At 42.0% G+C, this 11,758-nt stretch overlaps 1 protein-coding gene across 1 annotated transcript in view; it reads right to left on the bottom strand.

Annotated features, from left to right (window-relative positions):
* Window positions 1–813: 813 nt before the first annotated feature.
* The window catches only part of rnft2 (ring finger protein, transmembrane 2), a 32,731-nt gene continuing 21,786 nt past the window's right edge, over window positions 814–11,758 (bottom strand). The window contains exons 8-10 of the mRNA XM_079517165.1: window positions 9,478–9,543; window positions 5,161–5,262; window positions 814–2,033 (exon numbers count right to left, since the gene is read on the bottom strand). Of these exons, the coding sequence (XP_079373291.1) occupies window positions 1,899–2,033; window positions 5,161–5,262; window positions 9,478–9,543 (303 nt within the window). The 3' untranslated portion in view covers window positions 814–1,898. The remainder of the gene's footprint in view (window positions 2,034–5,160; window positions 5,263–9,477; window positions 9,544–11,758) is intronic.

Here is an 11,758-nt window from a genome sequence, read left to right as displayed (position 1 = left end):
ATACTGTGGTTACTTTGCGTATGCGTATGTATCGTAGCAGCATATGACGACAGGGTGTAACTGGTACAACTAGCTCTCAATGATGACGTAATAAAGATGTGGATTAAAGGACCCAATGCCAGGGTGTAATTGGTTTTCGATGGTGACGTAATGACGATTACGATGTTTTAATGTCGGGAGGATTAAAGGTAATGCCCCTATGTATACATGTAATCTGACACCACTGCCATATCAAGCACAAGTAGTCATTACGTCATACGCTGGCACGGCGCATACGCATCAAACGGCGACATGGACAAAAACTATTACTTGCGCGATCTGCTTGCGCAAGTAATAATGGGCCTTGATATGAAAAAAGGTTGAAAACTACATATTTCTCCGCTCGCTGACTCGACTCAGAGCAATTTAACAGTTGCATAACTTCACTAAAGGCAATAATTATACCATACAGCAGTCCTTTCCTTGAATTAGAAGTGGGGTTTTTTTTTTTTAGATTGAAAGCTGAGATCCAGGCAGTTGTTACAACAAACACTAGAGCAGCGCTGCCCAAAAGGTAGATCACACCGGCTGTGCAGGTAGACCACAATGACATGCCCACAAAAAATATATAACTTAAATAAAAACAAAAACTATTTTTGTCATCTCCCACTTGAATTAAAGTGACTTCACTTGATGAATTTGATTAATAGACAAAAAGGGAAGCTCAAACCCCAAATGCAATACTTTGTTTACAAGAGAGTTTTGCACAAACGTCAGTACTACAAAGTTATTTACAATTTTTTATTTTTCCCCCCATGTCCCTCATTTCCCATTCCAAGTGCGTTTGCCTAATATGTAACTATTTTCAGCAATGGGATAATATATTTGTTGGTGGGTAGCTCTTGACAGAAAGTAGCTCATAACGTTTATATGGTGGATTTTTATTAAACAAAAACTTTGCAGATAGAAAGAGGATAATTCAAGCTTTTCGTACAGCTGCAATGTTGGTGAGTTTAACATTGTTTAATGCAATCAGACAGGACTTTTCTGTTTGGATGAATGGGCTGTCAAGGCCAGAAAGTAGTTTATTGCCACTCAGTGGGCGTTCCCGCATAACTTCCAGGTACGATGATGTCACACGCATACCCTCTATAGAGAAACCTAAATCATGTGGTCAGGCCGGAACGCTACAGGTTGAAAAGGGGTACTGCTCGAAGCTCAAAGCATAACATCTCCTTCTTTGCCCCAAACAGGCTTTTCGTGTCAGCTCAGCAGAAGGAACTTTGGGGCTTGCACAGGAGACCCAGGTTCGAATCCCGAGTAGGATCTAAATCTTACGGATTGCAGGTTTCATTTATACTCTGTCACAGGACGGTGTCACGTGTCACGTGCCGAAAGAAAGTAGCCAATCTACAAGCTCACGTGTCGCATCTTGTAGATCGGCTATTTTCAACATGCGACAAAGTAAATATAAATCAGGTTTTAAGGGGGGTTTTTTGTATCAAGATCAACAAGCAACTTCAAATTTCTATGTTGAGGTGGAGCTGTTGCCCTGTGTCTCATCGTGTTGCTTGTTGATGTATATTGTAGTCAGTTGGTGTTGATTAATCCATTTTGGGCGGGAACCCCTTTTGGTGTTAGCATTATGTTATGCTTTAGCTATTGAAAAATAGCAGATCTACAAGCTCATAGCGCGCCACCGAGTGGCGCGCTATGAGCTTGTAGGTCTGCTATTTTTGAAAAATCAAAGAACGACTGACATAGAAACGTAGCTTTTTCAGAAAACTGTCAGGATGTAGAAGACATTTTTAGAATCTGATCTCAGGTCAAAATGGGTTAGAGAAGGTGACACGTGTATCAGGGCCTTATAAGGACGGAGGGAGCAGCAGGGCCGTATAAGGACGGAGGGAGCAGCAGTATCAGTAGATCTGGAAGTGTGCAGAGGTGGTGCCGTCCTTCCAGCAGCGCAGGGTCTCCACGACAGCAGAGCGGCACAGCGGGCAGGTCCTCTCCCGGTCGAACCACAGACTCAGGCAGTCCTCACAGAACACGTGCTGGGTGGAGGAGGGACAAACAAACAAACAAACAAACAAACAAACAAGCACGCACGCACGCACGCACGCACGCACGCACGCACGCACGCACGCACGCACGCACGCACACGCACACGCACATGCACATGCACACGCACACACACACACACAGTATATAACGGACTCAAATGCACCCTTACAGGTCTGTAACTCAGAAAGTTAAAATTACGTACCCCCAGCTAATTTATTGATGGTTTCGAAAATAAATAGACCCTTGAGGTCTGTAAAGGAGTTGTTGGGGAATCATACATATAGAGGCGTATCATTCTATATAAACAGGTGTATATTCTATTAACCCTTTGACCTATGTATGCTTCAATGTGTTCTCTGACCGAGTGTATTCATGTTGACCCTGCACTGTGTCCTTTGTGTGACATGTTGTTTCCATCTGAACCAGTGCAGTGTTGCAGTACACCACAGACATTCTGATTACTCCCTCAGACCAGAGCTGGTTTGGTGGGGAATATGTTATTATGTTTTGTTAACTTGTTTTCAGGTCAAGTCGACCTTTTCTGGCAGTACCCAAATGTTCTGGAAAGTTCTGAGAAGAGGATGACTAATGTGTTTTGGTAGAACTTGAAAAGGGTCACTGAATATTCGTGTGCCGGCCCGGTATCGGTTGTGTTGTGAAATCATCTGCATTGTGAAATCACATGCTATAAAAGCTGGGGTAGAACCATGATCAGGAGCTAATATGCCAGACTAAAAACCGAGGAACAAGTGCGACTCTACTTCTGTACGGTTCATCGGCTGCTTGCACAGCTATCCTTTTTCGACTCTTGTACTTTTCTTTTTGGATTCATCGTTGTACTTTACCTTGAACTTATTCTCTTGTATTAATCTCTTTTACGTTTGGACTTATTCTCATTTTTGGATTAGCTTCAAATAAACCTTTTTGATTAGACCCAATTGTTTTTGCCTCATTATCTACTGGAATATTGACATTCCTCAATAGAGTGTACAAATTTAACCAAATGGACCAGTAAGGCTTGAAGAGTTCAAATAACACTGATGATTTTACAGTGTAGAATAGATAGGGGACCAACAGACACAAATTTGAAACCCCCAATAAAAAAAGGTTGAGAATCAGTGATTTAGGCAGTTCTGAATCCATGGTTACAGATGGACAGTTATTGGGAAATACTGTTGCCATGCTTACAGTGGAACAGATAAAAGCAGGAGCCAATGAAATATAAGGTTAATTGTCAAAAGGATGAAGAAAATTGACAACTGGAACCTTCGTTTCTCTCTGTTATTGTAACCAACTTCCTTAAAATCACTAGCTGGCCAGAGAGCAAAGATGCATTATAAACATTGTATCCTTAACACAATCTGGGCGGAACCCCTTTTGGTGTTAGCATTATGTTATGCTTTAGCTATTGAAAAATAGCAGATCTACAAGCTTGTAGCGCGCCACCGAGTGGCACGCTACGAGCTTGTAGGTCAGATAATATACTAAGCATAATGCATGTACTTTCTAACACGGGAATAAATATATGAATTATCTATCTATACTGTAACTTGACAATTCATCAAATGTTGTCTTCTATTTTTTTGGGGTAGACCGTCATAATGTCACAGGGGGAGTTCAGTTTCACATTTCTCCTGAAATGGGCAAAAACAAATCTGTACGCAGATGAACCACATGAATCTTTACATGTCAATTTGGAGTTTAACCCATTTTGACCTGGGAACGATTCTACAAAATGTCTTCTAAATCCTGACAGTTTTCTGAAAAACCCATGTTTCTATGTCATTCGTTCTCAAACATTTTCATGTCAAGGACCCCCAAAAATATATGTCATTGGCCGCCGAACCCCATCTGAAAATATGTAGTTCCAGGGACCCCCCGGAAGCAAAGATTTGAGTTAAAAATGTTCGCTCTGAAAGGATATATTCAAACATTTGTGCCACATTATCACAATTTAAAAGAAATAGCAGACCTACAAGCTCGTAGCGCGGCACTCGGTGCCACGCTACGAGCTTGTAGATCTGCTATTTTTCAATAGCTAAAGTGTAACATAATGCTTAAAACACCAAAAGGGGTTCCCGCCCAGAATGGATTAATTACAAACAATGTGTGGTCTCAAGTCTGTCATCCTCGGTCATTGAGAGCCTTTCTTACCTGACAGATGAGGGCTACTGGCTCTCTGAGTCTTTCTTACCTGACGGATGAGGGCTACTGGCTCTCTGAGTCTTTCTTACCTGACAGATGAGGGCTACTGGCTCTCTGAGTCTTTCTTACCTGACAGATGAGGGCTACTGGCTCTCTGAGTCTTTCTTACCTGACAGACGAGGGCTACTGGCTCTCTGAGTCTTTCTTACCTGACAGACGAGGGCTACTGGCTCTCTGAGTCTTTCTTACCTGACAGATGAGGGCTACTGGCTCTCTGAGTCTTTCTTACCTGACAGATGAGGGCTACTGGCTCTCTGAGTCTTTCTTACCTGACAGATGAGGGCTACAGGCTCTCTGAGTCTTTCTTACCTGACAGATGAGGGCTACTGGCTCTCTGAGTCTTTCTTACCTGACAGATGAGGGCTACTGGCTCTCTGAGTCTTTCTTACCTGACAGATGAGGGCTACTGGCTCTCTGAGTCTTTCTTACCTGACAGATGAGGGCTACTGGCTCTCTGAGTCTTTCTTACCTGACAGATGAGGGCTACTGGCTCTCTGAGTCTTTCTTACCTGACAGATGAGGGCTACTGGCTCTCTGAGTCTTTCTTACCTGACAGATGAGGGCTACTGGCTCTCTGAGTCTTTCTTACCTGACAGATGAGGGCTACTGGCTCTCTGAGTCTTTCTTACCTGACAGATGAGGGCTACTGGCTCTCTGAGTCTTTCTTACCTGACAGATGATGAGTGCTACTGGCTCTCTGAGTCTTTCTTACCTGACAGTTGAGGGCTACTGGCTCTCTGAGTCTTTCTTACCTGACAGATGAGGGCTACTGGCTCTCTGAGTCTTTCTTACCTGACAGATGAGGGCTACTGGCTCTCTGAGTCTTTCTTACCTGACAGATGAGGGCTACTGGCTCTCTGAGTCTTTCGTACCTGACAGTTGAGGGCTACTGGCTCTCTGAGTCTTTCTTACCTGACAGATGAGGGCTACTGGCTCTCTGAATTCAGACACACAAATGGCACACACGTCTCCTGCCTCGCTGCACTGCTGGCTGCTGGCTCGCACGCCATAACTCTGGAGCAGACAAAGGAGCAGGTTGGTTTCAACATAACTTCTGCATCGAGCGGGTTGTATGTAATTACAGCTTAATTTAAAGATGGAGTGCCATGATTTCTTTCCACCCTAAAACATGATCATCAGGTATTATATAATATAAGGAGGAAGAACCTTTTCCAAAAAGTGTACAGTATTTGTTAAAATCATGCTTTTATGTGGACACGCCCACCAGTTCATTAAGTATGCCTGGTTTGCCTGGTGGGTGGTGATGGGTGGTGATCCACCTGAACTGAAGCCGCACCCATAGCTGTAGTTGTATGATAAAGGGGGAGGGGTTAGGGGAGGGGCTGATAGTGTGATGTCACTATATTACTGTTTATTTCATTGGCCCGTTTGACTGTCAAGGGTTCAGCCTCCAGGAAGAAAACCCTAAATACAAAGTTAATATACCGTTGCACATAAAAACGACTCCAGGGTGTCTAATGAAGTACTGTCACCTCATAGACACATGAAAAACTGGAAAAATACAAAAATTGTGGCACTCCATATTTAATGTAATTTATTTGTAAGAGACCATGTACACTGACTAGTACAGTGTTAAATATAATATGTACTGTACCAGAGTTCGTTTATACTAAATTATATTCTGCAGTCCCTTTTTGGCAGTTCACAATTTAAACAAACAAACGACAAAGAAAAAAAGAAGAAGAACAAGATGCATAATACAATGTTACACATCACAGCCACAATGTCAAGTAAAAAGGCCACAAGGTCAAATTAAAAGTAAAATGATTTGCATACATGAGAGGCCCATGAGATGGTTACAGAGCTGAGTGGCTTTTTGCGGACTTTAAATGTGGTTTTAAAATGGAACTATAGTAGCCTGACACTCAGCCTGAATTTTCATTTCGTTTCACTCCATTATTCAGTCTGAAAGCCCTCCCTACTACAGCCGTTTCTGAGATGGGCGTTGACAAAGAGGCAGTCTTCGGCGATTGGTTCATACCAACCAATCAGAATAGTAGGAAAGCAGATGACGTTGTTGTCAATCATGTGGCTATGGCTAACCCATTTGCTAACCAAAAAAACACAGCCAACGAGCGCTACTAGCATGTAAACAAAAGCGGTAAAATTTGTCGGATGATGATGTTTATAAAACCTGTCGTTTCTGTAAAGAAACTATTTATCATACGTCGATGTAATAGCCAGATTGATACGGCCGTGAGTCACCGCAGTGGGGGCAGCCATGTTTGTTTGTGTCTGGACGGCGCTGTTGTTTTGACGTCATCGAGTTGAAACGACGCTGATTCGTCGTACAGATTTCCAACCGAGTCTCAGACCTCCTTCGAGAGCGTCACCAGACCCTGAATCGCCTGAATATATTTTTTTAATGGGCGTGGCTAGCGATTCAGGGGCTGGAGCCAGGCTAGAACTATAGAGCACCGAAGTCCTGACGTCACTGTCAGTAGAGGGCGTCAGTCCACATGTTCATGTACCTTTTATTTGCATTGTAATCTCCATAGGGGGATTTTAGATCGCCTCATATAATAACTGTGTTTGAAAAATAAACCGATCACCCCGGCCTTTTCACCACATTAATTCCATTTTCTCCAGAAACTGGCTGTATCAAATATGAATGGACATCATTAACGACGCACAGCCACTCCCCTGACAGAAAGGCCGGGGTGGTCGGTTTATTTTTCAAACACAGTTCTTATATGAAGCGACCTAAAATCGCCCTATGGAGATTTCAATGCAAATAAAAAAAGACATGAACCTGTGTGTTGGTGCCCTCTACTGAAAGTGACGTCAGACTTCGGTGCTCTATAGCTCTTTAATATAGGGCATTCCAGAGTTGTGGCTTTCAGAGAGAAAGCTGACTGCCGATGGTACAGTAAATCTCAAGGATGTTGTCGAGAATATCCACTGAATGAGAATACACTAAAGTCACATAATGGAGTAACCATTAAACAGTTTATAAATTAGGAACAATTTTGAATATAATCTTGGCTTATTAGCCAAATAGCTCAAAAACATTGGAGATAGCATGCAGCGGCTTGTTACAACTGCTTGAGCCAGTTTGTTCCGAAAATATCGTTTTGCGAAAATCGGGGTGAAAATGTCTCTCTCAGTCTAGTGGGAATGTGCGTACAAAATTTCACGGAAATTGGAGAAAAACAATCGGACAGATCCGTCTTGATCACAGATATTGTGTATACCGATTTGCATGGATAAAATCTGTAGGAGTAATATCAAAAACTGTATTTTGCAAAGACCAGCCTCCTGGTGGCGCTATAACAGGCCGGTCTGAAAACGTTGGGGCAGAGGCTCTGTTCTGGCACCCAGGGGGAGAGAGAGAGTGCGTGCGTACCTGTGTGTGTGCGTGCCTGCGTGCGTGCCTGCCTGCGTGCACACACACAGTTTTGCTTGGGCCAACAGTGCTGGAGATCAGACAGACAGACAGACACACAGACAGATGGACGGGCACACAGACAGATGGACGGGCACACAGACAGATGGACAGGCACACGGATGGAAAGGACTTTGGCCGGGGGAGACAGAAAATACTCCGTTACAAGTAAAAGTCCGGAATTCAAAATGCAGTCGAGTAAAAGTACAAAAGTATTGGCATCAAAATGTACTTAACCCATTTTGACCTGAGATCAGATTCTAAAAATGTCTTCTACATCCTGACAGTTTTCTGAAAAAGCTATGTTTCTATGTCAGTCGTTCTTCGATTTTTAAAAAATAGCAGACCTACAAGCTCATAGCGCGCCACTCAGTATAGCTAAAGCATAACATAATGCTAACACCAAAAGGGGTTCCCGCCCCAAAAAAGTACCAAAAGTAGATAGTACTACTCACTATGCAGAATGTCACGTTCAAGTTTTCAAATATATACAAATATTTTGAAAACAGCAGATCTACAAGCCGTCACAATGGCGAATCTATATAGGGCTGAAGTGGTTATAGCTAAAGTTTTCAAATAAATGTGACCAAAGTTGACTGAGGGACTTTTCTCATGTCATATGAAAGCAGGGAATCATAGCTTCAAATTTACATATTGGTTGTTCAGTTTGACCCACCAGTTTTGGAGATATGGCTTATAGAGTAATGTCTTGCAGAGAAACAGCGAGTTGAGAAAACAGGCTTGAAAGGTTCACTTCCATGAACATTACACCTAGCTACATGTTTAAGCATTTATTTCATACTGTATTTACAGTATGTCAATTTCAGCTCTGACACTTATTTCATTTATTCAAGAGTCTGCCTGTGCTATTAACCCATTCTGGGCCGGAACCCCTTTTGGTGTTAGCACTATGTTATGTTTTAGCTATTGAAAAATAGCAGAACGACTGACATAGAAACATAGCTTTCTCAGAAAACTGTCAGGATGTAGAAGACATTTTTAGAATCTGATCTCAGGTCAGAATGGGTTTAACTCATTTTGGGGGGAAAAAATGTTTTTCTCCTCTGGTAAAAAGCTGGCAGGCTCTCAGTCAAATCTGGTCACAAATGTAGTGGAGTAAAAGTACAATATTTGAATCCGACATTTAGTGGAGTAGAAGTAAAAGTATTGGAGATACTAAAGTAAAGTAAAAAAAAATACCTCAAAATTGTACTTAAGTACAGTACTTAACCCATTTAGGCCTGAAATCAAAATTTAAAAAAATGTCTTCAAAATCCTGACAGTTTTCTGAAAAACCTTCTGTATCATTGGTGCTCAATATTTTATGTCAAGGACCCCAAAAATTACATGTAATATGCCTCTGTGCCCCCATCTGAAAATATGTTGTTCCAGGGGACCCCCCAGAAGCAAAGATTTGAGTTAAAACTCTGAAAGAATATATATTCAAATATTTGCACCACATTTTCATGATTTTCCAAAAATAACAGACCTACAAGCTCATAGCGCGGCACTCGGTGCCGCGCTATGAGCTTGTAGATCTGCTATTTTTCAATAGCTAAAGTATAACATAATGCTTTAAAACACCAAAAGGGGGTTCCCGCCCAAAATGGGTTAAGTTTGTAGATCTGCTATTTTTCAATAGCTAAAGTATAACATAATGCTTTAAAACACCAAAAGGGGGTTCCTGCCCAAAATGGGTTAAGTTTGTAGATCTGCTATTTTTCAATAGCTAAAGTATAACATAATGCTTTAAAACACCAAAAGGGGGTTCCCGCCCAAAATGGGTTAAATAAAAAATGGTTACTTTACAGCAGTGATTTTACCTGAGAGCTGCACAGGATGGCGAGGGCTTTCCGTATAGCAGACACACGACCACAGATGTCAAAGGACTGCCAGAAACACAGGGGAAACAAGCTTATCAAGAGAAACAAAACTCTCATACCACAAATAATATCTCGTTTATTTTTTTATTTTTTTCAAATTAGCTTTCAACCCAGTAGTCTCAGTATCACATAACCTTCACTACACTTTCACTACTAGTCAAGTGAAGAGTGACTAACGGGCAGAAGAAGGGGAGATGTGTGGCAGCGGTGGCCGAACGGTTTGCGGAGCGGTCTTGATACCGGAAGGTCGCCAGTTCGTATCCCCGGACTGGCACGTTAAAATTACCACCGCTGAAGTGCCCTTGAACAAGGCATTGAACCACTACCATGAAATGTTCTATGAGCAGGGCCTGGCTGTAAACAAGTATCTGATGCTTAGTCCAGTTACCCTGGGTAAATATAGTAACTTTGCTTTGCTTTGCTTAGATATATACAACAGTGATCCCCGACTCCAGGGCAGAATAAGGGGAGATATACAACAGTGATCCCCGACTCCAACTGGCGATGTTTGTGCTTGAAGTGAGAGCGTCATCACAGCAGTGTTGTTTTCGTCGACTAAAACTAAGACGAAAAATGTTCGTCGACTACCTTTTTTCACTGACAAAAAACGAATGGAAACTAAATGAAAACTAAGCTACGATGACTAAAAATAGGACTAAATATACTGACAATTTCGTCGACAAATAAAAACTAGACTAAAATGTTAGGAAGGGACTAGTGGACAAGAGATCGAGTATAAGTCATTTTACACTTGGTTGCATGCTGAAAATAGCTGATCTACAAGCTCACAACGCATCGTGAGCTTGTAGCTTGTAGATAGCTTGTAGATAGATGTAAAAACACTCATTACGACGGCAGCAAGGCCTGCCAAAATACATTTTAGCTGACTAAAATCAACTGTAGATTTAGTCGACTAAAATCTTATGACATTGTCGATTAAAACTAGACCAACACTAAGACATTCCAGGTGACTAAAATGTGACTAAAACTAAATGAAGTTTCAGTCTAAAGACTATGACTAAACTAAACTCGAAATCTGCTGCCAAAAACACCACTGCATCACAGCAGCATCTTTGTGACGCATTATTAAACACCTTATCCCCCCCAACCCCCCCCCCCCCCCCCAGTCCCCCCCCCCCCTTTCCCCTCACTGTATATGTTTCTTTTCCCTTTTTACCTCCATTATGATGAATTCCTGTTCTGTTCTTTGTCTATATAGAAGTGTCTATTTGTACGTCTCTAAATGTTTTGATGAATTGAACATGGTGGACCCTGTTGTAAACAAGTGTAATGCTTAATTGGGTCGTCCACTCACAGTTAACAGCCTTTGTATTGAGTTTGTGCTTGAAATGTACTGTAATTCTGCAAACTGTTAATACAATTTTCAATCAATCAATCAATCAAAGCTCACAAACCCACTGATCTGTACTTTACATCTCGGTTTAGCTAATACAATTTCCTGCCAACTCATCACGATGTGTAACGCCAGGGCTCCACCGGACGCGTTGCGTCTCCGTCGCGTGCGTCAAAAAACGCACCGGTTCAATTTTAATGCACGCGTCGCGTCTCCGTCAACGCAACGCAACGCGGGCAGTGGAGCCACCCTTCATTGATTAAAAAGGGAACATTCCCTGACGGTGATGGAGACGCGACGCTGACGCGCCCGGTGGAGCCCGGCCGTAAGAGTGAATTAAGTTTTATTTTATTTTTTAGTCCGTTTTTTTGTGTTTGTTTTTTTCTTGTTTTGTTTAGTTTTTTTGTTTGTTTTTCTTGTTTTTTTGTTTCTTCTCTTTGTTTCTCTGTCAGTTTTATGTCGTCCCCCCCCCCCCCACTCCCCCCTGGGATAGGCACAATAAGCCATTGGCTTCAGCCTAAACCCTTTTGGTCTAAGTGTAAAAAAACACGACGAAATGAATACATGTAATGTAATGTTTTTTTTGTTTTTGTATTTATGACCAAAATAAAACTGAACTGAACTGAAAGTTGATTGCAAAACCAATGTTTTCATGGAGCCGTGTATAATTTCAATGTAATCCTTATTCAGCACAACCGCAAATGACTCCACAAAACTCTCTCTTTTATTATTTTTGTCATTATTGTATTGTTATGTTAGCAGTTAGAGTCTTTGCGGATCATGTCTCAGCAACATTTTGCTGCTTGTACCTGTACTAGAATTTCGCGGGCCTTCGGCCCGCTCATCCTCGCGCCATGCGATGCGTCG

This window comes from Electrona antarctica, assembly GCF_951216825.1.
Source record: "Electrona antarctica genome assembly, chromosome: 12".
In the NCBI taxonomy this organism is placed as follows: domain Eukaryota; kingdom Metazoa; phylum Chordata; class Actinopteri; order Myctophiformes; family Myctophidae; genus Electrona; species Electrona antarctica.
Note: the sequence above shows the minus strand (reverse complement) of the source record. Positions and strands in the feature narration are given on the sequence as shown.